The sequence below is a fragment of the Sander lucioperca genome, chromosome 12, assembly GCF_008315115.2.
Source record: "Sander lucioperca isolate FBNREF2018 chromosome 12, SLUC_FBN_1.2, whole genome shotgun sequence".
NCBI lineage: Eukaryota > Metazoa > Chordata > Actinopteri > Perciformes > Percidae > Sander > Sander lucioperca.
This window is the reverse complement of record NC_050184.1, coordinates 22,717,554-22,744,121: the sequence shown is the minus strand read 5'-3', so window position 1 is coordinate 22,744,121 and position 26,568 is coordinate 22,717,554. Positions and strand designations below refer to the sequence as shown.

At 43.1% G+C, this 26,568-nt stretch overlaps 1 protein-coding gene across 4 annotated transcripts in view; it reads right to left on the bottom strand.

Moving 5' to 3' along the window:
- The window catches only part of l1camb (L1 cell adhesion molecule, paralog b), a 62,260-nt gene that overhangs the window by 21,935 nt on the left and 13,757 nt on the right, over positions 1–26,568 (bottom strand). For 2 of the 4 annotated variants that reach the window (XM_031313978.2, XM_031313977.2), the window contains exons 2-11: positions 24,738–24,938; positions 23,033–23,047; positions 21,288–21,390; positions 20,735–20,904; positions 13,594–13,716; positions 11,820–11,990; positions 6,877–6,991; positions 4,930–5,114; positions 4,482–4,613; positions 3,068–3,211 (exon numbers count right to left, since the gene is read on the bottom strand). In XM_031313978.2, coding sequence (XP_031169838.1) covers positions 3,068–3,211; positions 4,482–4,613; positions 4,930–5,114; positions 6,877–6,991; positions 11,820–11,990; positions 13,594–13,716; positions 20,735–20,904; positions 21,288–21,390; positions 23,033–23,047; positions 24,738–24,873 — 1,294 coding nt within the window. In that variant the 5' untranslated portion in view covers positions 24,874–24,938. The remainder of the gene's footprint in view (positions 1–3,067; positions 3,212–4,481; positions 4,614–4,929; positions 5,115–6,876; positions 6,992–11,819; positions 11,991–13,593; positions 13,717–20,734; positions 20,905–21,287; positions 21,391–23,032; positions 23,048–24,737; positions 24,939–26,568) is intronic. The other 2 variants (XM_031313980.2, XM_031313979.2) reach the window with 1 other exon arrangement.

Here is a 26,568-nt window from a genome sequence, read left to right as displayed (position 1 = left end):
CACAAACACACAGACACACACACACCGCAGGAAAGGAAATTAAGTTACTCATCAACACTTCCCTCACTTTGACCGATACACAAAAATGTTCAAGATTCATAACTTCAGTTCAGGAGAACGTTATAAAGAAGATATCATTTTCAAGAAAACCAGATATGGCACACAGCACATTAGATATTTAGATTTTAATTGAAAACAGTTATAAGCAACGAGGTAAAAACCAAAACGTCTTTGATGTGTAACAGTGACAGATGTCAGCACGGTTAATAACAACACAATCCAAAGTGAATTTATTCCACGTGCATAATCAAATTATTTGGTTTATAGTTATTATTTGTTATAATTTTTCAGGGGAAATGTCTGTCACAACTTCAGAAATTTTATTGAAAAATATGATAAGTGCAGTGCTCTGAGCCAACACCAGTGAACTAACACACACCCTTTGTTATTATATTTCTATTGAAAATAAGTTGTAGGCCGAGGAAAGACATCCTCCGTCCTACTGGGCGTCGGTCAACACACGTCAGAAATTAAATGAATAATCTAATCTGATTGGGAATAGAAAGGCTGCTTATTCACTTTTACAGTTTTAAACTTCTTCCATCGTACAGATTTTATCACCAAGTGGTTTTTATTTGTTGTTTTATAAACCTGATGTTTTATGACTTACCTGTTTTATTGTATTGTAACATGACGGTTGAAAAGTGCTCTATGTATGAAGATTATTAGTGTAATTATAATTATAATTTCTTTATCTAACAATTGAAATGTAAGAAAGCTTTTTTGCGCACCTCTTTTGTCGGGCAGGTGCGTAGGATATGATCAAAAGTAGCAGAACAAAAGCTTAGAGAAGAGTCCCGCACACTGACCATTACGCAAGCAATAATTTATTTAGAAAAATACAACGTTTCGGTAAACGTTTGCCTAGGAAAAGGCAGAAAAAAATGCCACTTTGTACATTTAAAAACAATGGATAATCAGACCAATTTTGTTATAGGCTCATGATCAATGCATTGTCATTAGCCCAATATTTTTCTACTCTTAATCAGAGAGGACACAGTCCATTCAAAAGTGGATAATTACATAGGTTAAATTACATTATAACAGTCCATATGCACCTGTACAATGAACAATTCCTGAGGATAAACTAATAAGGAAAAAAGGAAAAACATCAAATTAGCCTAACATGATATTGAGATTAAATTCATCATTAAGGCCTTTTGGCGATAGGGTCTGCAAAGTAAATATCCAAAATGCCTCGCGTCTTTTTAGTAGCAAGTCGTGGTTGCCCCCCCTTTTTGGAAGACTGACTTGTTCAATGCCACAAAAGCGCAATGATGAGATGTCATGCTTATGATCATATAAGTGTACCGTGACCGGGTAATCCCGGTCGTTTCTGCAAATAGAGCTCTTATGTTTTAACTGCCTTATGGTCTTACCTACATACACCAGACCACATGGACACGTTAAAACGTACACTACATGAGTGGAGGCACAAGTGATGACACTCTTAATTGGAAAGATCTTGTTATTGTGGGGATGGCGGAAGTTGTGTGTCTTATAGGTGTTGTTAGAGTGAGAGTGCAGAGTGCAGAGTGAGAGTGCAGGATCTGATTTTAGAATGTGCCAAAAGTTTTTAAAAACTGGACGTATGGTATGTGAGAGAGGAGAATAAGTAGTGATACAAGTCACAGAAAACTGTTTTTCTTTTTTCTTGCTTTTCTTTAGCAAGTCTGACCGAGGTTTATTCAGGGCTGTTTTGTAAGATTTGTCATCCCATTCTATTGGATAACCTCGCTGTACAAGTCTTTCATGTCATTTGCTTTTCCATATAATCCTCAGTGGTCTCACATATTCTTCTGAGTCTAAAAAATTGGCTTTTGGGTGGACCTCTTTTTAGTGGGGTGGGATGAAAACTACTCGCCAGAATAGTGTTTTTATCAGTCTCTTTTCGATATAATGTGGTAGACAGTGAACCATTCTTTTTAAGAACTTCCGCCATCCCCACAATAACAAGATCTTTCCAATTAAGAGTGTCATCACTTGTGCCTCCACTCATGTAGTGTACATTTTAACGTGTCCATGTGGTCTGGTGTATGTAGGTAAGACCATAAGGCAGTTAAAACAACGCATTAGCGAACATAAGAGCTCTATTCGCAGAAACGACCGGGATTACCCGGTCGCGGTACACTTATATGATCATAAGCATGACATCTCATCATTGTGCATTTGTGGCTTTGAACAAGTCAGTCTTCCAAAAAGGGGGGGCAACCACGACTTGCTACTAAAAAGACGCGAGGCATTTTGGATATTTACTTTGCAGATCCTATCGCCAAAAGGCCTTAATGATGAATTTAATCTCAATATCATGTTAGGCTAATTTGATGTTTTTTCTCTCTGATTAAGAGTAGAAAAATATTGGGCTAATGACAATGCATTGATCATGAGCCTATAACAAAATTGGTCTGATTATCCATTGTTTTAAAATGTACTAAGTGGCATTTTTTTCTGCCTTTTCCTGTTCATGGTCCGTGATGGGAGTGCCACTTTGTGAATGAATGACGTCATTCAAGAGCCGGACCTGATTGGTCCTGGTTAGTCAACCAAACTATTTAAGGCTATGGTTGAGGTGAATGTGTGAATTTACCTGATGAAGGTCTGAGACCGAAACGTTGTATTTTTATATTAACCTAATTAATTATTGCTTGCGTAAGGGTCAGTGTGCCGGACTCTTCTTTATCTAAAAATTGAAAATACTAAATTGCTTGCGGGTGTTAACCGTGGCTCTGCAGGTTTGTGTCGTGGTTAAAGCGGCGGTGTGTGGGCGTGTCCTGAGACAGACGGAGAGAGAGAGAGCTGCAGCCTGGACTCACCCACGACATAGAGGTGGGGGTACGTGGTAGGACCGTGTGTGTGTGTGCGTGCGTGCGCGCGTGTGAGCATGTGTGAGCGTGTGTGAGAGCCTGTACTCACTCACGATGTAGAGGTGGGGGTATGTGGTCGGACCGTGTGTGTGTGTGCGTGCGTGCGTGAGCGTGTGTGAGCGTGTGTGAGAGCCTGTACTCACCCACGACGTAGAGGTGGGTGTTGAGCAGGATGGAGCCGTGTTTGTTGGCGGCCTCGCACTGATACACCGCCGTGTCGGTGAACTCTACGTCTCTCAGGATCAACACACCACCAGACGCGCTGCGGCGAGGATCATCGTCCACCTCTGCACAGAGACCAGACCAGAGGTTAGAACTCAGACAACACGGAGAGTTTGTCAAACAGAAAGTGAACACAAAGAGAAACAGATGAGGCAGCAGCTGTTACTCAACTCTTTTCAACAGCTGCTACACGACTTTCTTTACTTTCTTTCTGTTTGTTTCTATTTCATTTCCCTTTCTTTGTTCCTCTCTTTCTCCCAACATGCCTTCTTTTCTTTCTGCATTTCTTTCCATCCTCCGATTTCCTTCCACTCATTTATCCCTTTCTTTCTTTCTCTCTTAAATGAATTTCCCTTCCTTTGATCCTCCTTCCTATCTTCCTCCCTCCATGCAAACTCTCTTTCTTCATTTTTATTTCTCTCTTGATTTCATTTCCCCTCCTCCGTCCTCGTCTGGAAAGAAATGAAGAAAGAAAGGGAGGGATGGAAGGAGGTTCTATGCCTCCATTCTTTCTTCATTTTTCCATCCACCTTGGATTTCCTTCATTTCTTTTTTTCTCACTACCTCACTTCCTTTGCTGGTTCGTTCATTCCTTTCTTTCTACCTTCCTTCTCTTTTCCCTCCCATCCTTCCTTCCTACCTTCCCCATGTTTCTTTCTCCCTCACTTCCTTTAAACAAAAAACACAAACACGTTATTCTTACCTGTCACAGACACACAGAAAGATGTAGTAAAATTATATTTCAGCATTTGACCCCTCCTAGTTTTAGGAGCAGTGGACAGCTGACAGCATTTTGTCTAGTTCAGGAACACTATACCATGTGGCCGGAGGAGCCTGGGATTGAACCGCCAATCGCTCTACCTCCTCTCTCTCTCTGGGAGTCAATCAGTAACTTTTGCGAGTCCATCCCTGCACATTATCCTGATTTATTCATTTGGTCTAAAGAGGCTTTCTGTTTCAGTGGACCAATCAGTCGGACTTCCTGGAGCCAGGAAACGACCGCGGCTCTTCCTTGAAATCTCTCTGTGCTCATGCAGCTTTGTGTAATAAAGAGATACAGAGTGAACTGAAAGACAAGAGTGCTGATCCTTCCACATGGAGATGAAGATGTCGACTGCTTTAGGTATCAAGGAGCAGAGTCTGAATTTAACTTTTTGGGCCTTTTTTGACCCTAGTAGATTTACCAGACATCTTATTTTCCTCATCAAGGTAAAATACAGGAAATGCACAAGCATTTTTCTTGAACTTGTTAAGAAGACACATTTAGTTAGTACCTGTGACTGGCTGGCCGTTGATGCTCCAGGTGATAGACGGGGTCTGTGTTTTTGTTAGTACCTGTAAGTGGCTGGCCGTTGATGCTCCAGGTGATAGACGGGGTCGGGATGCCATCAGCCTGACAGTCGAGTCGAACGGTTTCTCCTGGAGAGTAGAGTAGGTTCTCTGGCTGCTTCACCCAGTACGGAGAGGCTGAAACACAATACACAGAGACCTTCATTCTCACTTTCTTTCTTTTGAAAAACCTATTGATCACCCTTGACATAGGATCTGATTGGTAAACGGCTTGAGTCTGGCTTTAAAAGAACAAAAAGCCTGTGTTGCAAACTTGGGCGATGGAGTTTAAAAGGAATGGGAATTTAGCACACAGGGAGACAAGTCAAAAGTTTAGCGGCTTTAATTTTGTCTTAAAAGGTTTAAAGTGAAGTTTTTCCATCTCCCTGTTCTCTGCCGTCAGAGACAGACTGGATTAAAACCATTGTGGCAGTGACTGTCTGTGTGTTCCTACCTTCAACACTGAGTGTGAAACGGTGTGAGGTGGAGCCGTGGTCGTTAAAGGCTCTGCACTCGTATTCACCATCATCTCCCTCAGTGATGTTGTAGAAGCGAAGCTGCCGACCGTAGTCGTCCACCTGGCCGCTGGTTTTCTCCAGGTCGCCGTCCTTCTTCGTCCATTTCACCTTCGGAGTCGGTCTGCAGACACAGACAAGATAACAAGGGGAAGAGAAGAACACAAAGAGAGAAGGCGTTTTTTTTGGTTTTTCCGATGTTTTTGTCACTTTCTTAATGTTTTTTGTTAACTTCGATGTCTTTGTCATTTTTTCTGTTGCTTTTTTGACATTTGTACCACTTTTTTCAAGGTTTTTGTCACTCTTTCCGATGATCACAGAGAAAGAGAGGAACAGAAGGGAAGAGTGATAGAAGAACATGGATCACTTTAGAGAGATATGCAGGAAATTAGAGTTGAATAAACACAGACGATCTTGTTAAAGATGTAATATCCTGTTTCATCATTAAGATTATGTCACTCCATTTGTTGCCATGGAGAGTCCCAGGGGGCTGAGGGTAATTAGAGCAAACATTGAAACAGAGGAGAGATAAAAGGATTTAAAATGATTAGTTTAAAAACTCTTAATCTGAGCTCAAACTCATTTTTTTTTAAAGACACAAGGACATTTCTGAGATAACAGAAAATTAAACACTAATGTGTGGATTAGTTGGAGTAGACATTAAACGGTCTTCACCCTGCCAGCTCTGAGTACAAAGTCTGAGTAATGTCCGACTGAGCCCAAAGGGTGAACAGAGCAGCTCATTGTCCAGAGAATTCACAGTGAGCGAGTGCAAATGTTGATGACGTGTCATTCATAAACTGAAAGAAAACAAACATCCGAGGGTGAAGAAGAAGAAGAAGAAGAAGAAGAAGAAGAAGATGAGGAAGAAGAAGAAGAAGAACAATTTACAGGAAGATGCCAACGGAAATGTTTATTTGGAGAGACGACGAGTTTCAAGAACTTGTGTCGGTAAGAGCCGACGCCGAAATCCTCAGACGGATTCAAGTAACGGTGAGACTCGGTTGTTTATGACATCTGACTGCGGTGTAATCTGCTGATTCATGTTCTGTATCCTGAACGCTCTACCCAGGCTCCGCCCCTTACCTAGTCTGAATCAACGGAAGTACATTCATGGTACCAACCCGTTCTCATTCCGAACTCGTAAAATAAGGACGTTTGGACAGTGGCTGTCAGCGTCTGATGCGACGAAAAAGGCGTCTTTCAGCGTGTTTGTGTAACGCACCGAGGAGAGCAGCAATTAGATGAGAGGGTGAATTTCCGCATAAGGAGGTTGGTTGGGTGGTGGATGGGTCAAACACAGGACTTTCACACAGGAGAGCAGGGTTCGCGTCATGCTTGCAATAGTCATTTTTTTCTTTCCTCCCGTGTGTCACGGAACCGTACGCCCACCCACGACCTTTTCCTTAACATAACTGCGTCAAAAGGGACGGCAATAGTCCCGACCAAGCGCGTTTACTTATAGCACCAAAGGGACGGCAATAGTCCCGACCAAGCGCGTTTACTTATAGCGCTAAAGGGACGGCAATAGTCCCGACCAAGCGCATTTACTTATAGCGCTAAAGGGACGGCAATAGTCCCGACCAAGCGCATTTACTTATAGCGCTAAAGGGACGGCAATAGTCCCGACCAAGCGCATTTACTTAAAGCGCTAAAGGGAACGACAAAGGCACCTGACCAAGTGTCCATATTTTACGAGATGAGTGTGAGAACGTGTTGATGGTACTGTATTGTGTCAACAGTTAACTTCATTTAATATTGTATGTGGTGTTTTCTTTTGCGGGGTGCAAATGTTCCACAAAAACAAGTTCCTTCCTGAGACTTCTGTACCCACTAACTGACAGACAGACAGACAGACAGACAGACTAACACACAGAGATCCTTACAGGCCTTTGGGGATACATTCAAGGACAATGCTGTGACCTCTGAGGGCCAGCAGAGAGGTGTGAGAACCCGCGGGACGGAAGAGGTGAGGCTTCCTGCCGTGAACCACATCATTACCTGCAGAGAGAGAGAGAGAGAGAGAGAGAGAGAGAGAGATAGAGAGAGACAGAGATAGATAGAGTGAGAGAGAGAGAGAGAGAGAGAGATAGAGTGAGAGAGATAGAGTGAGAGAGAGAGAGAGATAGATAGATAGATAGATAAATAGATAGATAGATAGATAGATAGATAGAGAGAGACAGATAGAGTGAGAAAGAGAGAGAGGCAGAGAGAGAGAGAGAGAGAGAGAGAGAGAGAGAGAGAGAGAGAGGGAGAGAGAGAAGAGAGCATATGAAATCAATACACATCACACTAAAGAGATTTTTCTTCCTTTCTATTATAATCTTATAATCTTTTCATGAAGCCCTGTATCTGCGATTTCAGCATAAACTGAACGAGTAAATGTCCTTTATTAAATTATACGGACAGATGTTACCCTCATTAATATACATGGGGTGGACAATAAGATGGAAACACCGGTCAGTTAACGCATTACACCACATACAGCCTCAAAAACGATCCTGCAGTTTAATAAACAACTCTAGATTTAGGGTTAGTCTTTGGCCTTCTACTTCTGTTAAGCTGATCACTATCTGCTTTTAGATAAGCTCCATGCTATTGGACTTTCAGAAAATTTGGAAAATTCGACATCCTATCACATCAAATATTATTGATGTTGTTTTATTCCAGAACTCATGCACCTGTTCACACTCCGAGACCATGTGCAGGAAAGTTCCAGTTTGTTCAGGTTGACAGAACGTGCAATAGGGAGTGGGAATGACTTTAGAGACGTATCTCTTCTGGGGAGTCCAATATGTCCTATGACATATGTTGAAGTGGATCTGCTGGTGATTGGGGTTCTTGAAACAATGGAAAATGTCCCAAACTGTCTCCCAATTAATTGCGTTCCCCTCAGGGCACAGTTCTCTCTCCCAGTCCCTTGCTATTGGGAGTTCTCCTATGGATATTTGCATCAGTTTAGCATAGATCTTGGACGCTAATCCTCTCACAGGAAAACCAACAAACCATTTAATGACGCCTCAAGACTGTTTCCCCATGGCACTCCATAACATTTTAGGGCTGATCTTAAGCACAGATACAAGAAGAAGGATGTCCTGGGGACCTCAAAACTAGCTCTTAGGTCTACAAAACTCAACATGCCTTTCTCATTGAATAACTGGTTTACAGTATAAATGCCTCTGTCACTCCACTGCTTACAAGCGAAGGGTTTGTTAACAGACATTAAGTGTGTGTTATGCCAAATTGGGGTGTTCAAATGTCACTTGTTGGTGTAGCATAGTTGCTCCTCCACCTGTTTAAAGTTGGTCAATGTGTTGGTAATAATAGGGCCATAGGCTAGCATGCACTTTTTTGGACACACACCTGCATAGGCAAGGTTTTGCAGTCTTAGACTTCCAGTGAGGTTTTGCTCTATTTCTCTCCATGGGACTGTAGATGAGGGGTCCATCCACATTCTGAGGGCCCGTAGCTGAAAGGCTCTGTGATACATTTTAAGGTTAAGGAGGGCCAGGCCTCCCGTGTTTGAGGTACGTTGCAGGGTAGAGTATTTTAGCCTGGGTTGTTTATTATTCCAAATATACTGCCGAATTACGGTATCAAGTTTCTTCCAGAAGTTTATCAGTGGGGGTAAGGGGATCATTGTACTTAAGAAATTCACATGAGGAACTATGTTCATTTTAACAACAACTATCCTGGACCGTAGCGATGCCAGCAGCACAGACCAATTGGCCAGATCCCTTTGAACACTACTTGGACTACTGGACAACTTGCTGTAGGGATGCGTGTATGGTGATGCCCAAATATGTAATTTTTCTTTGGGTTGGTATTGTAACACTAATGGCTGATGTCACCTGTCTGTTGTTCAATAAAAGAAGATTAGATTTATTCCAGTTAATTTTATAGCCGGAGATTGAGCCAAATTTGTTGAAGATCTTAAGATTTTTTGGAATAGAGTCCTCAAGATCAGCAATGTACAACAAAATATCATCTGCAAATAATGATAATTGAGCTGCTACTGTATTTAATCTGAACATTACAGATTTTATTTTGCCTTAAGGCTTGGGCTAACGGTTCAAGAGAGCTTGCAAATAGCATTGGGGAGAGTGGACATTGGTTGAGACTATGGCTGTGGGTTTCGTATATATAGTACGCACCATGTCAATGAATTTGGCCCCCAAACCAAGCCTCTCCATTACTTCCCACAAGTAGTTCCACTCTAGGCGGTCGAAAGCCTTTTCCACGTCCACTGATAAAACTGCTGCCGTTGTTGGAAGGTTTTTGGCTTCTTCTAGTACATGAAATAGTCTGCGTACATTGTCTGCTGCATGACGCTTAGGTATAAAACCTGATTGGTTGGGGTGGATTAGTTTCTTGATAAAGCGCTCTAAGCGGAGAGCCAGGACTTTGGAATAAAGCTTAATATCAGTCCCGATGAGGCTGATGGGCCTGAAATTTGAGCAATCCGTAGGATCTTTGCCCTTCTTTGGCATAACGGAAATCAGCGCGGTGTTGGTTTGTTGGTGGAAAGTACCCTTCTCTATGGCTGAAGTTAAAGCTTGTAAAATGGTAGGTCCTAATATGTCACAATACTGTAGAAGATGTTCCAATGGAATTCCATCCAACCCTGGTGTTTTCCCTTTTGTAACTGTTTTTAATGATGATTTAAGTTCCCCCAATGTTATAGGTTGACCCAGTTCTTTTGCCTCCACTGGGTCAAGAAGAGGCAGGTTTAGTTCTTTTAGGAACTTCTGGCACTGTCGGATTTGGGTTGCAGGAGGACTCGTACAACTTTGAGTAGAAGGATTGAAAAGTGGCACTGATATCCTTAGGATTCCTTGAGATACCTCGGTCTGTGCGGATGCTGTTGATAGTAGCTCTGGATTTGCTTTGTTTTAATTTCAGAGCAAGCAATTTGCTTGGTTTACAGCCATTAAAATAGTAATTTTGCCTCACTCTGTGCATTATGAACTCAGCTCTCCTTCTTAGTAGATCATTCACCTCTGTTCGACTTGTGACTAGAAGAGTGTGTAGATTTAGAAAAACAAGTCTTAAGAGACTGCTCTAATGATTTACAGCGTTCTTCCAACTGCGCAATCCTTGCCTCTCTTTTCTTCTTCAAATTGACCACAAAGGAGGATGTAAAATCTCTAATAAATCCTTTAGTTGCTTACGGGCCCTGAAACACCAACCAGACGGGCCGACCGTCGGCAGAAAAGGCAGTTGGACTGATCAGTCGGGTCCCCGAGGTCCAAAAAATGCCTCAGAACACACTGAGGCGACGCCGACTTGAGCGTACGCTCTGCGCGAAACGTAATACGTCTCCATAGCAGCAGGCGGCGCTGCTCTGTATTGTTTCCATTAACAGTCTGATTATTTACCAGAGAATGAAAACCGGCAGCTGATTGGACGAACGTGTCACGTGGTTCTTTTTTCTCTGGAAATTCACAGCCAGACTGTCATGGCGGCTTGTTCAGAATACGATCTCATATTGTACTAAAATAGTTCACCGAAACGTGTTTCTGAAAACAGCTCCTCGGACGGCTGACGGCACGGGACACACTGAACAGACTCGAGTCACCGACCTCACCAGACGGTCCGACGGCCGATTATCAGGCTGGTGTGTCTTCTCTCTACCATGTATATGCAGGGTCAGAAACTGAGTCGGTATTAATTGATATAAATTCAGCCAGTTTGGTTCTAAATTATGTATCAAAAGCTGTGTTCTGGAGAAGGGAATTATTAAATTGCCATCTCCTAGACCTTTCTCCTAACATATCACAACTGAATGTGGTTATCAGCGCATTGTGATCAGATAGAATTGCTAGTTCCATTGCTATCGTGTGGAACATTGCGTTAAGCTCACTGGAGCACAACATATAATCAATGCGGGAGTGGGTGAGGTGAAGTGTGGAAAAGAAGGTGTAATCCTTGCAAGTATGATTGTGTTGCATCATATGTAGACAGTGCATATTTTGTAGACGATTTACATTTCTTTTACATAAATGTGACTCTTGTATAAGCACCACGTCTGTTTTTCCTTCTTAAATAGTCCAGGAATTTAGCTCGTTTGATCAGCCCGTTTAGCCCCCTGATGTTAACTGAAAGGATTGAAAGCTTAGCCATCTTCAAAATTTACACGCATACATGTCTCGAGTACCCTACCGAATTTCATTGACAAATCTGTAGCAAGGGGTGAACTGTTAGCTCTGAGCAAGGTGTGATAAAAACATAAAAAGTCATATAAATCCCCTAACCCTCTGAGACCGTAGACCCCCTCCCCTATTTGTATGATGTGTGACCACATCAAACGCAGTTCACGCAAAACTCCAGCTCAAAACTGCACCTCCTGTCTTAAGTCACAGGTTAATTGAAACAGGTCTAGTGAATTCTTATGTTAAACATGAACAATGTTATAAACACATTAGAACTAGGTCTCAACCACCTGTTAAGTTCTGAAATAGGCTATGTGAAAAATAATTTCTGGACTAAGCTATGTGAAAAACACACCAATCTAGTTGGAGCAACAAGCAGACTATGAGCTGAACATACCACATCCCTCATGTTCTTTCAGTCTAGCTAAATGTTAACAAACATACACTGTAAACTGACCAGCCAGTATTTATCATGTATTTTCAGTCTGGTTAAGTGTTCCTTTAAAGCTTGGCTCCAAAACTTACATACCGTGTCCTCAGGATTTAGAGTTGTTCTTTTCAGCCCGGTTAAATGTGTGTAAATGTAAATGTGTATGTGTGCGTGTGTGTGTGTCTGTGTGTCTCTGTGTGTGCGTGTGTGTGTGTGTGTGTGTGTGTGTGTGTGTGTGTTTACTCACTGGGCAGCACGGTGAGTCTGACAGCGGTATCAGGGAGGACAGTTCCGGCTGTAATGTACTGGGCGTTGCAGATGTAGTCGTCTCTGCTGTCGGTCTTCAGAAGATTAGAAAAGTAAAGGTTCCCGTCGAGGCCGACCATCACTCTGTCGCTCTGCTTGATATGCACCATCCCTAAGGAAAACAGACAAATACACATAGACTCAGAGAGACATCGTATCAGTTACTAAAACAAAGAAAGAGAGAGATAACACAGAGACAAAGACACAGAGACTTCAGGGCAATTCAATGAACTTAATTTATCCGTCAGGAACTTTATTAGTGTTAAAGCTGCAGTGTGGGCAGAAGGGAAGGAGAAACTGAGAAAGAAGAGCTTCTTTAGTGCACTGCAGGGTGACTTAAACATCGCCAACACTCAAACACATTCGACCTTTTTTATACTGAGACTTGACCCACATTTACAACGACATTGAGTCAGTTACAAATACAAAGAAAGGAAAACAAAAGAACAACAGAGTAAAAGCAACACCTCAATGAAAGTAAAACCTAATTGGAAAGAATATATTACATAGATGAATTAGGAAAAATTGGAGGTTTGAGAGAATACATTAATGTTAAACAATTACAATTACAGGTTTGGAGGGTTGAATCAGATTTCTTAAACATCCTAAAAGGCATTACTTCATCAGACAGGCACACTCAGACACGTCAGCTGACAGCTCTGCATTTATTAGTGTGAGTGAAAATGTTCTGCAATGCAGCACAGCCATGCAGATCTCTCCAACAAGTCTCTCTAACAAGTCTCTTTAACAAGTCTCTCCAACAAGTCTCTCCATGAACAAAAAAGGATTGAGGCAACAACATCCTACAACGCTGTTCAGATGGAAGAGACCTTCCAGCAAACGACTCTCCAAACGATTCCTCCTTCTCAGACTAATGTCCAATCAATGAAGTCCTGAGAGTCTTGCTAGAGTCGTGGTGCTCCCGTCATCTCCATCGTTTGGTGTAAGGTCATATAACTCAGTCCCAGTCAGTGTTTTTCACATCTGGATGCTCAAACTAAATCAAACCTGGTTGATATTATTCTAAGTTTGAAGTCTTGGTAGTTAAATCTTCTTGTCTGAGACTAAAAACTCTAGCCTAGAAATCTAGACGCACCCTAGCAGCAGCAAATGTAATTTGCAGCCAGGGGGTCTAGGCACTCTCCGTTGGCTTGCGAGCTGGAAAAACCAAACTCTGGTCAGGCCAATCACATCGTGTATAGAGTTGGTGAGCGGGCTTATGGCTGCTGCTGCTGGTGAACAGCGGTCTTCTGGAAGACTTGGAGTTAAGCTTTTCTTTGAGAAAAGAACAAAGAACAGCACTGAAATCATTTTTAAAAAAGGAAGGTGTGTTTGCAGTTTTGCCGACTGGATACTGCAAAAGTTGAATCTATCAACTAGCTTCGCTACCTTCTTTGTTGCTCTTCCTGGTTGTAGCGCTATCCTATTGCGTGCAGAGGGAATTTGAAAGACAACCATTTATCCCGCCCCTCGGATTGAGCTTCGTCAATGGTGAGTTCCCAGACCCAACATCTTGATGTGGGTCTTGCTTGTCAGGCTATAAAAACTCAGATATTAGGACAGATTGTCTTTAGATGTGAGATGGTGTCACACTTTAATGTTTTGCAAAGTCTCTAATAGTCTGCTCGAGACAGACAACAACTAGAAACAAAAAGTATGTTTGTCAACTACCAAACTGGGCAGAAGACAGGAAGTGGGAGTAAAAGCAGACTCACTCTTGTCCATCCAGTGGATGTTTGGAGGGGTGGAGCTCTCTGGAGGGTTGCAAGTCAGCATCATGCTCTCCCCCTCCTTACCGCTCTTATGAACTTTCTGTTGTTTAGGAAGAACTGGCTGAGCTGGAACACAAAAACACAAAGCGGAAGATTTAAACTTTATATACTTCAACATGTAGTGGATTAGAAAAGTATATACAGTGGCACTCATAAGTTTATGAACCCATGCTGAAGATGACTAAAAAGAGGAATAAAAAAAACATCTTTTGGAAATTTATCTTAATGCCTTAATTAAACAAATGAGGAAAAATCCGACATTTAAGGACACCAATTGTCTTTGTGAATGAATAATGTATCGTAAATAAATAAATGTTCTTCCTTAAAATACAGGGGGCATAAGTCAGTACACCCCTATGTTAAATTACCATAGAGGCAGGCAGATTTTTATTTTTAAATACTATATAGATCCTGATAAAGTTCCCTTGGCCTTTGGAATTAAAATAGCCCCACATCCTCACATCCCCTCCACCATACCTAGAGATTGGCATGGGGTACTTTCCATAAAATCATCTCTCAATGCAAATCAAACCAGCCATTAGGCTAACTGAAATAAAACCATGCCAATCTCTAGGTATGGTGAAGGGTATGAGATGATGTGGGGGTATGGTGAAGGGTATGTGATGATGTGGGGTATGGTGAAGGGTATGAGATGATGTGGGGGTATGGTGAAGGGTATGTGATGATGTGGGGGCCAAGGGAACTTTATCAGGATGCATAGTATCCTGGATCCATGAAATAACTGGCCTTTCAAAAGAAAAGTCTGCCTGCCTCTATGGGAATTTAACATAGGGGTGTACTGACTTATGCCCCCTGTATTTTAAGGAAGAACATGTATTTATTTACAATACATTATTCATTCACAAAGAAAATTGGTGTCCTTAAAGGTTGGATTTTTCCTCATTTTTTTTAATTAAGGCATTAAGATCAATTTCCAAAAGATGTTTTTTTTATTCCTCTTTTTAGTCAACGTTAGCATGGGTTCATAAACTTATGAGTGCCACTGTACTTCTACATGCAGCAGATTAGAACTTTATATACTTTAACATCTAGAGGATTATCAGTTAATGTTATATACTTCAACACGAATCATCAGCAGCATGGAACTGTATCTGTTCTGATGTCCCTCTGCGCCTGTTGATTCAGTAAAGACAGACATTGAGGATTTCCCTCGGCTCTTTTTAAACACAACAGTATGATCACTGCTGCATTTGCAGCCTTTTCTCCAACAGTTTTGTACAGTAAATGTCACAGTAAGTCTGCAGTGAGTCAGAGCTCATCATTGACTACAGTTCTTTTATTCTCTCTCGGTTTGGTTTCATTCTGTGCAGTTTTTATCGCTCCACAGCTGCTGTTGAACACTATTGATCTGAGGAAATGTCTTAATAACTGCAGAAAGGAAGAGGGCGTAACTCTTACACACAAAGCCAGGATCACTCAGAATGGGAGGGGAGTGAAATTAGAGACGCACTACATGTTATTCTACATCACTATGGGATAATCATTGGATTCGTGTCCACCTTTTGAATGTCCAGTATTTTCTAGCTTTCAGCTGTTTTTGGGGTAAATACCTGTCTCTTTAGCTGCTAAAGCTGACCCTGAAAGAGGAAGATTTGAATCATCGGTCGGGTTTCTTTTGTTTGTTTTCCTGCTTTCCACCCAGAATGTACTGCAGAAATCATCTGGCACTTTAACAAAGTTATGACGTGTCTATAAGTTAAAAAAATAAACAAATAGTTGAATGGTCATATTAATCAGCCTTATCTGATTTGACCAACAGTATTCTAAGCTGCCTGTTGAACCCAAATACTAAAGCTGTGAGCCCTAACATCAAAACCAGAGTAACTACGGGGGACATTTTACCCATGTTGCCATTGTTCCTGTTAAGTTTAAGTGAGTTAATCAAAATTAAACTGTGAAGGAGGGATGGTCCTCTCTGTATCAGCGGTAAACATGCACATTGTTTTTGTATCATCCTTTCATGCCAGCAACTATAGATCTGCAAATGGGATTCTTTGAAACGTCCCCAGGTGTGCGCTCAGAGCTTTGTGGGACAGTTTTCTCTCTGTATGCACCCCGGGCATAGCCTGGTCCTACCAGACTCTGGTCCAGAGTAGCCTGGTCCTACCAGACTCTTGTAGAAGTACGTAGGAGGGCGGAGCCAGGCTACCCCAGGCATGGAATGAGCTGCAAAACATCTTTACCTCTGCACAACTCCCTTCTTTGAATGCCTTTAAAGGTCTTTGACAATCTTCCCTGAAGGAAGCATGTGTTGGAACCAGGAGCGTTAGACGAGGGGGAAAAGGGGACTGAGTACCCAGGGCCCTCATGTGAGGAGGGCCCAGAAAGATGCTAGAATGAATAGCTGTGGATGCAGGGAGGGATCCATAGAAAATGCCTTTCTACCTGGCCCAGAATTGTATGCTACGCCCCTGGTTGGAATGTGTTTGCTTTGCATGCTTTTACTATTTCCCTTGGGTTGTTTTTTTACGTTATGTAATCAAACATGTGAACTTGTTTTTATATTGTGCTTAAGTGCTATTGCTGCTGACTTGACTCTCTGGAAGAAGAGATCTTGTCTCTCAATGGGACCTTCCCGGCTAAAAAAAGGAGAAAAAAATGTAATAAAAAAGCGATGGGGACATAAAATGGTCAGGCAAATTACGGATCTTATTCAGCGGCACTTTGTACCGAAGTGTCTTAAATCTGAGGACAAATCTCTGCTGTATGTCCCCGATCATGACTCAAAACTAAAAGTCTTTAACTGAGGAACCAGCTGCCATTAGATATCAGACAGCTCCCTCCATCTCTGAGTCTGTTGTCACGTCTTTATTTCTGTTTGTGAACTGCAGCATGTTGTTGTCTTTGGCTTTGGTCATCTGATCCAGACCAAGATGGCGGCGTGAACGCATCGTGACGCTCCGTGTCTCTCCAGATTTTCCAAATTAGTGGTAATATGCTTGTTTATCTCAAGTATTTTCAGTAAAAACAGTTTAGTGTACATATCATACACCCGACAGGAAGCAATCATCAAACATGTGAAACCAACAGTAAGGACAGTGAAAGTATGGCCAGAGGGAGCTGACTCGGCACTTCAGCAGCGTTTTGAAAACACGGACTGGAGAGTTTTCGCAACTCAGGCCACCCATGACTCCCACACTGACATTGATTCATATGCCTCCTCCGTTCTGGACTGTATCAACTCAAACATCAACAGTGTCACCACCCTTAAACGGATTACTACTTTCCCTAATGAAAAAGCCATGGATGAACAGTGAGGTCAGACTCCTGCTAAAGGCACGAGACACCGTGTTCAGATCAGGTGATGCTCAAGTCTATAGCTCATCCAGGGCTAACCTGAAAAAAGGCCAAGCACAACCACAAGCTAAGGATTGAGGATCACTTCAGGAACATCTCTGACCACCGACGCATATGACAAGGCATCCAGGTCATCACAGACTACAAAACCACTAACTCCACCCCCCCTGTCACTGACACCTCCTTGCCTGATGAGTTGAACCACTTCTATGGCCACTTTGATAGGGATAACAAAGAGGTGGCCACCAATGCTGTGGTCTCTGCAGATCACCAGCCCCTCACACTCATTCCCCTCCCGAATGTGCGGCACTGAGCAGGATTAATGCATGAAGGCTGCTGGTCCTGATGGTATCCCCGGACGTGTAATCAGGGTTTGTGCAGTTAACTGAGGATTGGACTGACATATTTAATCTGTCACTAGCCCAAGCAGCTATCCCAGCGTGTTTTAAAACCACCTCCATCGTGCTGGTGCCAAAACACTGCACTGCAACAAACCTTAATGACTTCCGTCCAGTTGCACTCACCCCCATCATTGTGAAGTGTTTCGAGAGGCTGGTCCTGGCCCATCTCAAAACCTGCTTACCACCCTCACTAGACCCTTTCCAATTCACCTACCATCAGAACAGGAGCACAGAGGATGTCATCTCTACGGCACTTCACTCTGCCCTGTCCCACCTTGACAATAGCGACACCTATGTGAGAATGCTGTTCGTTGACATTAGTTCAGCATTCAACACCATCATCCCCTCCAAACTGATCACCAAACTCAGTGAACTGGGCATCAATACATCCCTCTGTAACTGGATTCTGAACTTCCTTGAAGGTTGGATAATCACACCTCCTCAACCATCACCCTGAACACCGTCATAGCACAGGGATGTGTGCTGAGCCCTCTCCTTTACTCCCTCTTCACCTACGACTGCACACCTGTACATGGCTCTAACACCATTGTCAAGTTTGCAGACGACACTACGGTGATTGGTCTCATCAGCAACAACAATGAGACGGCCTACAGGGAGGAGGTCCAGCACGTAACATCGTAGTGCGCTGACAACAACCTGGCTCTCAACACCAAGAAGACCAAAGAGCTCATTGTGGACTTCAGGAAGTCTAAAGCTGGCACACACACCCCCATTCTCATCAATGGGATTGAGGTGGAGCGTGTCACCAGCTTCAAGTTTCTGGGTGTCCACATCTCTGAGGACCTTTTTTGGACCCTCAACACCTCTACCCTGATCAAGAAGGCTCACCAGCGTCTCTTCTTTCACGGGAGACTCAAGAAGATCCACCTGTCTCCTCAGATCCAGGTGAACTTCTACCAATGCACCATCAAGAGCATCCTCACCAACTGTGTCAGAGTTTGGTATGGCAACTGCTCTGCCCATGACCGGAAAGCACTGCAGAGGGTGGTGAAAACTGCCAACCCAGTCTCACACCAGTTCATGAAATTGTCACGTTATTTTGATTTATTGATTCATGTACAGGTCATGATTTTCTCATTTATTTCGTGTACAGGTCACAATTTTCGAACGTTACCATTTCACAAACTGCCATGACACTGGGCTGCTCTGGGGGATGCAACAACGGGGAAATTAAACACCACAACAGGGAGAAATAAATGCCACACGCCGGCGACAACGGGACGGACCGCCACACGAGGATGCGATCCCCGGGCGCAGGGACACGATCCGCGGTCTCTGTGGCATGCAACAATGGGGACATGAAATGCCACACGCCGGCCACATCAACGGGACGGTTGAGATTAGGAAAAGAAGAACTGGGAAAGGAACCGTCACACCCAGGACACGCCGACAACAACGGGACGGTTGTGGTTAGGAAGAGAATAATGTGGAAAGGAACTGCAACATGCTGGATGCAATCCCCGGTCTCCTGGGTGAAAGTCCTGTGTTGTTTGACCCATCCACCACCCCGACCAAACTCCCTACGTGGATTTTCGGCTTTTCATACTACTCCCTACCGTTGTCGTGCTGTGGTCACGAAATATGCTTCCCATTTAAATACATTAAATTAAAATTCGTAATGACCACACAAAAAAAAAGACATAATCGCGTCCTGTTCACAAATCAATAGATTCAATAACGTAACCAATTCACGAACTGCCATGAGACTGGGCTGAAACTGCCCAACACATCAGCGGTTCCTCACTCCCCTCCATCGAGACCATCCAGGGCAAGCGATGCTTGCGTAAGGTGCGCAGCATCATCAAAGACTGTTCTCACCCCAACCACAGTCTGTTCACCCCACTCCCCTCCGGGAGGCATCTCAGGTCTCTCCGCACCCGTACCAGCAGGTTCAGAGGAAGCTTCTTTCCTGAGGCTGTCACCCTACTGAACTCTTGCTCTGCATCCCGGTGACAACCAACCAACTAAGCCCCCAAACCCCCTATCCATACCCATAGTGTTCTATTTATTTATTTACAAATGTACATACTGTAACTACACTTATACATAGCCATATTCTACTACTCTTCATACTATTCATTCTGCACATACACTTATTCTCACTACTCTTATAATGTTACCATTGTAGTGTTTCTGCACTACAATGGTGTGGTACTGTTAACACACTGCACATAGCTGTACATACTGTACATATCTGTCTATATGGTTCATACTGAATATCCAATTTTATTGTTTTTCTTATAATAATACACTGCATTTATCTATATTATTTTTTACTACTATTATAATGTTACTGCTCCCACATTGGACATATCTGTACATGTTGTTCATACATTGTTCATATTACATAGCCATATTTATTCTGCTCTTATAAGGTAACTGCTAATACACTGCACATATTTATATTTAATGTATATTACTCTAAACCCCCTTCTGTTAAACAACTGTACACTACTGTCTACACTGCACTATATTTCTTGTCCTGTCTATACTTGTATATCACGTTGCACTTTTCTGCTCTTTTTGCACTTCTAGTTGGACACAGACTGCATTTCGTTGTCTTTGTACTTGTACTCTGCACAATCACAATAAAGTTGAATCTAATCTAATCTAATCTGAAGTTTAATGTGCTGGAGAAATATGTAAGATAGCTATTAAAGATCCTCTGCTCTAACCAGAGTGAATTCATCTCCCCAACACCGCGGACCGACTGAGAGACGTCACAGCTCTGTATCCAGGAAATGGTTGCCACGGTAACAAGAGATAAGAGAGCAGAACAGCTGGCCTCACTCAACCTCACTGAGTTACTGATGGTAGTAGTCTGGATCAACAGAAGAACATTTCCAGATAAAGATGTTCTCTTCTCAAAACTCTACACGCTGAAAATATCAAAGTTATGACGAAGATGTGGACGGTCCAACAAGGCAGACCTGCTTGGTTCTTTCAGGGAATGATTGTAAATATTTACTAAGAATATGTTTAGGTAATTTCCTCTCTAACTGGGAGGTTTTGGGAATGATTGGTGGGATTGCTGTGGACGAAGTACACACAGAGATACACTGGTAAGAGCCAATGAGGTTTAACCATGAATCAGCTGATTTAAATAGCTCATGTTACTGGATTGTGTCAACAGTTAACTTAATTTAATATTGGATGAGGAGTTTTCTTTAGCGGGGTGAAAATGTTCCACCAAAACAAGTTCCTTCCTGAGACTAATTAGCAGAGCCACCGTCACTGCATCTGTAGCTTAGTGCCGTCCAGGACCTTTGGGATTGGTTTAAAGAAATGCAGACAACGGAGAGTATTTTATTCTCCTCTCCCAGAATGCATCTGTGGTGTCTCACCCTCCACGATGACCTGGATGCTCTGCGTCACGGCGGTGCCCAGGCTGTTGGAGGCGTAGCAGCGGTACAAGCCTTCATACGAGCTGAGAGGAACCTCGTCTTCGGCTCGCAGCGTCCCGGACTCTTTACGCTCCGAGCCGATCGCCTCGCCGTCCTTCACCCAGCGGAAACTACACAGCAGAGGAGAAAGAGATTCAAAGACACATTACCAGTCAGAGAGAGAAAGGATTCTCCGCAGAATCAAACATGAACGTCTGTTACAAAGAGGACGAAGATGCCAACGTGGTAAACACATATAATTTAAAATAATGAAAGTGACGTTTAAATTAGAGAGAAGAGGAAATCAGGGAGTGAGTCAGAGAGGACAGAAGAGAAGAGGCAGGGAGGGAAGGAAACGAGAGAGATGATTTAATTAAAAGAACATTTATCGCCATGCCAACAGAAAGGCCAGACACACATACACAGAAACACAGAAACACACAGAGAAACACAGAAACACAGAAACACACACAGACACACAGAAACAGAGAAACACTCTCTCAGGTGTACGTACGTGGGCGTGGGGTTCCCGGAGGCCTCACAGGGCAGGTTGATGTCTTCTGTAGAAAAGGCGGTGAGCGATACCGGCGTCTCTGTCAGGACTGGAGGCTGCGATACTGAACACACACACACACACACACACACACACACACACACACACACACACACAGACACAAACAGACACACATATTGGTGATTTGTTTGTAGACAGACAGCGATACAACAGGAGATTTCTGATTCTGCTGTCAAACACTGGTTCATTGTCACAATATAATAAGTTAATTTGATATAGCACCTTTTACAGACAAAGTCGCAAAGTGCTTCACATGATACACATTTGTAAAATTACAGTAAGATCCAACAGAAAATAAGCAAGGAAAAAATAATTGAAAGACCAACGGAAATCATTTAAATGATTAAAACCTAAAACTCAAAGTTACAAACATGAGTCAGATGCAAATTTAAACAAGTGTGTCTTCAGCTGCTTTTTAAAAGCTTCAACAGAGACTGCAGAACGTAAGCCAGTAAGAAGGGCATTCCACAGGTTAGGAGCCACCGCTTCAAAGGAACGGTCACCTCTAGTTTTTAAACGGGTGCATGGGACCACCAGTAGTCCCTGGTTAGAAGACCTGAGGGACCTGATAGCAGGGTACAGATGGAGCAGGTCAGAGATATAAACAGGTCTAGTCCCTGGTTAGAAGACCTGAAGGACCTGATAGTAGTGTACGGATGGAGCAGGTCAGAGATATAAACAGGCGCCAGACCATGCAAAGCTTTATAAGTCAGAACAACAACTTTAAATTGGATCCTGAACTTGATTGGGAGCCAATGTAATGCGTATGAAATTGGAGTGATGTGCGACATCCTGCTGGACCTGGTCAACAGTCTTGCAGTAGAGTTCTGGACTAGTTGTAGACGGTCCTGGGAAGACTTCCTAAGACAAGTGAAAATGGAGTTGCAGTAATCAAGCCGGGATGATATAAATCCATGAATGATCATCTCAAGCTCAGAATGCGAAACAACAGCTCTAAGTTTGGCAATGTTTCTCAATTGAAAGAAACATGTGCGGGTCAGTGATTTGATATGTTGATCAAAATACATGTTATGATCAAATATAACACCAAGATTTCTCAGTCTGAACTGTACCGCTAAAGAAAGGGACTCCAAGAACTGAATAACCTTGGAAGCTGTAGTGTCCGGAGCAACAATAAGGACTTCGGTCTTATCTTCATTAAGCTGTAGGAAGTTGTTTGTCATCCAATCCTTGATGGAAGTCAAACATTTAAGCAATTCTGAGACTTTGTTAGTCAATTCTGAGTTAAAAGAGACATACAGCTTGATGTCATCTGCATAGAAGTCATAACGGCTATCTCCAAATTGGCTAAATTGGCTGCTAAGCAGATCAGTGAGTTCTTGTAGCGAGATCTTCAAGATAGAAACAGTTCAAGATTGGTGGTCGGATCGAGTGAACCGAATATGGAGTAGTAGAGGGGATAACACCATTTCTGACATCACTCATTTTATTTACAAAGAAATAGAGAAAGTCACGGCAGTCCTTATTTGAAAACACTTTCACTTCAGGAGGAGCAGGATTGACAATATTGTTGATGGTTTCAAAAAGGACTTCAGGGTTACGTTTACTGGAAGAAATGAGGTTAGCAAAGTAAGATGTCCTCGCCTCCTTAACCATGTTGTTCTCAGTAAATAGGTCTTTGTGATACAGCCGGTGAACATGACACAACAGGGAGAGTCACTTACTGTTCTGCACTTTGTCTGTTTGTCCAATCAGAAGCAGGGAAAGAGAGTGAGAGGAAACAGGTTAAAACACACGCACACATGTTAGAAACACACACATGTTAGATACACACACGTTAGAATCACACACGTTAGAAATGTAAAACACAAGAGGTACATTCATTCATATACTTTGAGGTACATTCATCCATATACTTTGAGGTACATTCATCCATATACTTTGGTCATATGATCACATCCAGAGGTTGATTCTGTGATCCAGGAGCTTAAACATGTTACATTATCTTCTTCCTTCTTTATTCTGAGTACACAGTGCATTTACACTGATGTAGTTGGTCCAAAGTCAGCACTGCGAGTCCCAGAATGCAGCTCTCAAAACGGTTTGAAACTAAAAGTGGTGACGAGGAAGCTGCAGTGGTTATTATTGAAATAGCGAAACACAAACTATACAAATGTAATAGATAAGTTTTTTTCTCCAATAAGTACCACTATACTGCCGTCAGTTAGGGAGAAAACAAGCCTGGTGGACAAAATATACGCACTACACAAGTGAGTATACACAGTATTTTAAATAATGTTTATCATCTAATGGATTCTCCTTCCTCTCTCTGTTTCCTGACTCAGACACGATGGCGTCTCAGATCCATTTACATCTTCCCCTCCCTCCCTCCCTCCATCCCTCCCTCTCTCCCTATCTCCTTCCCTCTCTCTCTCCCCCTCTCTCCCTCCCTCTTCCTCCCTCCCTCTCCCGCTCTCCCCCCCTCCCTCCCTCCATCCCTCCCTCTCTCCCTATCTCCTTCCCTCTCTCTCTCCCCCTCTCTCCCTCCCTCTTCCTCCCTCCCTCTCCCGCTCTCCCCCCCTCCCTCCCTCCATCCCTCCCTCTCTCCCTATCTCCTTCCCTCTCTCTCTCCCCCTCTCTCCCTCCCTCTTCCTCCCTCCCTCTCCTGCTCTCCCCCCCTCCCTCCCCCTCCCTCTCTCCCTCCCTCCCTCCCTCTCTGTCCCTCCCCCGCTCTCTCTCTCTCCCTCCCCTCCCCCCTTCTCTCTCTCTCCCTCCCCCCCTCTCCTCTCTCCGTCCCTTCAGATCTGAAGGTTGATCTGAACTCGACTCCTCCTCTGGGACGTCCCAGCTGATCCTGCTGACCTTTGACCCTAACCCCTAAGTAAAGATGCATCACTAAAGAGTACTTCCTGTTTTCATTCATTTCAGCACAGAATGAAGATGACCTTGCAGACACTTGAACGCTCTTGTTTCTCTGTAAATTATTTAGCGGGTCTAGACCTTCTTTATCTGTAAAGTGTCCTGAGGTAACCTGATCTGATCCATCCTGATTTGAATTCATAGATTTGGAGAGCGAACCAAATTGTTTTTCATAATCAAATTCATAAAGAAAAAAGATCATTCTTCAGGACATGAACACCTGTTTCCTGGTGAAAGTCTTGTGTTTTCCCCTTAACTTCTTCAGGACATGAGTCAAACTTTATCCCGACCTCCTCCCTACGAGGATCTTCATGCTCTCAAACAGCAGCAATGTGCTGCTGGGTAATAAATAAATAATAAATACTAGAATACATACTGATTACAGTGCTGCACTTTCACAGATATTGTTAAATGTGTTGACATTGAGGATTTTGTTTAAAGAACATTGCATTTCTTTGTGAAGAGGGAGAGAGAAAGGTATGGGTTGGGGTTAGGGTTAGGATTACTCACAGTCTTTGGGGATGTTGATGGCGCCCTGAGCAAGCAGCGGCATGGATGACAGCAAGGACAGAGCGAGGAGGAGGAGGGGGAGGACAGGGGGGCACGGTGCCCTGAAACCCGTCCATTGACGCTGTGACACACACATCTCTCAATGTCCCATCCAGAGGGATGCACACGACCAGGCACACACAAAACACGCACTTCCTCCCTCTGGAGACACAGAGAGAGAGAGAGAGAGAGAGAGAGTGTGTGTGAGTGTGTGTGTGTGTGTGTGTGTGTGTGTGTGTGGAGGGGAGGAGGGTTGACCCAAGAACAAAGGAGAGATGGGGGGAGGAAGAAAGAAAAGGCATCATTAATATCATCAAACATAAATCATCTCACAACAAGACAAACATTAATTTACTGCAATGGGAAATCTGACTTCATGTTGACCTACAAAATAAAAATTCATAATTAACTCCAAGGTAGGTGTGTGTGTGTGTGTGTGTGTGTGTGTGTGTGTGTGTCTGTGTGTGTGTGTGTGTGTGTGTGTGTGTGTGTGTGTGTGTGTGTGTGTGTGTGTGTGTGTGTGTGTGTGAGGTCATCCTGATGAAGACACATCAGATCGCGGCAGCAGGAAACATCTTCTCTGCTAATCACATTAACGAGAGAGAGAGAGAGAGAGCGAGAGAGAGAGAGAGCGAGAGAGAGAGAGAGAGAGAGACAGAGAGAGAGATCTTGTCTTTTGTCCCTGATGAACACTGACTGTGACAGCTGAGTGTCGGGGTGAACAAAAATGGATTGACTCTCCGCCTTTGTGTCTTTAAAGACTGAATCACTGCGAAGTAGCGCTAACACAACAATCACTTCCTGTAGACAACTGGCCGTTGATTTCAATTATGGCATAATGTGATATCATCAAACTAGATTCTTTCTGTTTTCATTTTCAGTCATAACTGTAATGTTTAAAGGGAACCTTTTATGCGTTCAGGAATTTTTTGTCACATCTATAATGTAACAATGTCAGATGTCCAAGGTACACGTGGCCAGAGCTTCAAATAATGAGATGAACTTACTTCAGAGAAATCCCCCTGAACTAAAAACCTCAGATAACCAACTGGACTGTATTGTTGTCACATAACACCAAGCCGGGCTTCTTTGATTGGTCCAGGCAGCTATTGCAGTTTTATTTTTAGGCAATGGCTGTATTTATGTAGCTACATGCTAAATCAATGAAAGCTGTAATCTTGGCTGCTAATGTTATTAATTTCACCCCTATTTCAGGTCACATTCCTGCTGAAACATGCCCCGGCTTTATAGTATTTGGATAAGAGGCTTTTATCAGTCAGTCTCAGGCTCTAACGGAGTGCAACAACAGCGGAGAATTCAGGAGACTCGGAGATGCTGAAGCACGCTGACCAATCACAGCAAAATAGTCCAATTTTTTTCTAAAATCTTCATACTTTTCCATCAAAATATTCCAACAATTTTCTTGTGTTATTCCGACTTTTTTCAAAATCTTCGGACTTTTAGAATCGACCATTGCTGTGTGTTTTTACCCGGAAGTTATAGGAAACAATCACTGTGATTGATTCTATATCGGACTTTTCACGCGCTGAGTAACACTTGGCCTGCGTAGTCGTGTGGCTCCGCGGGGGGCACTACACTCCTCATGTGAGCAGACAGGCAGCGAGTAAACGCCAGGCGATCAATGGGTGGTAACCATGGAGATACTGTGCAGTGCAGTATCCCTGCAACTGAATGTCCTCCTCTGTCTGTGTCTGGTAACTCCTCTGTCTATGTCTGATAACTCCTCTGTCTATGTCCTGTAACTCCTCTGTCTATGTCTGGTAACTCCTCT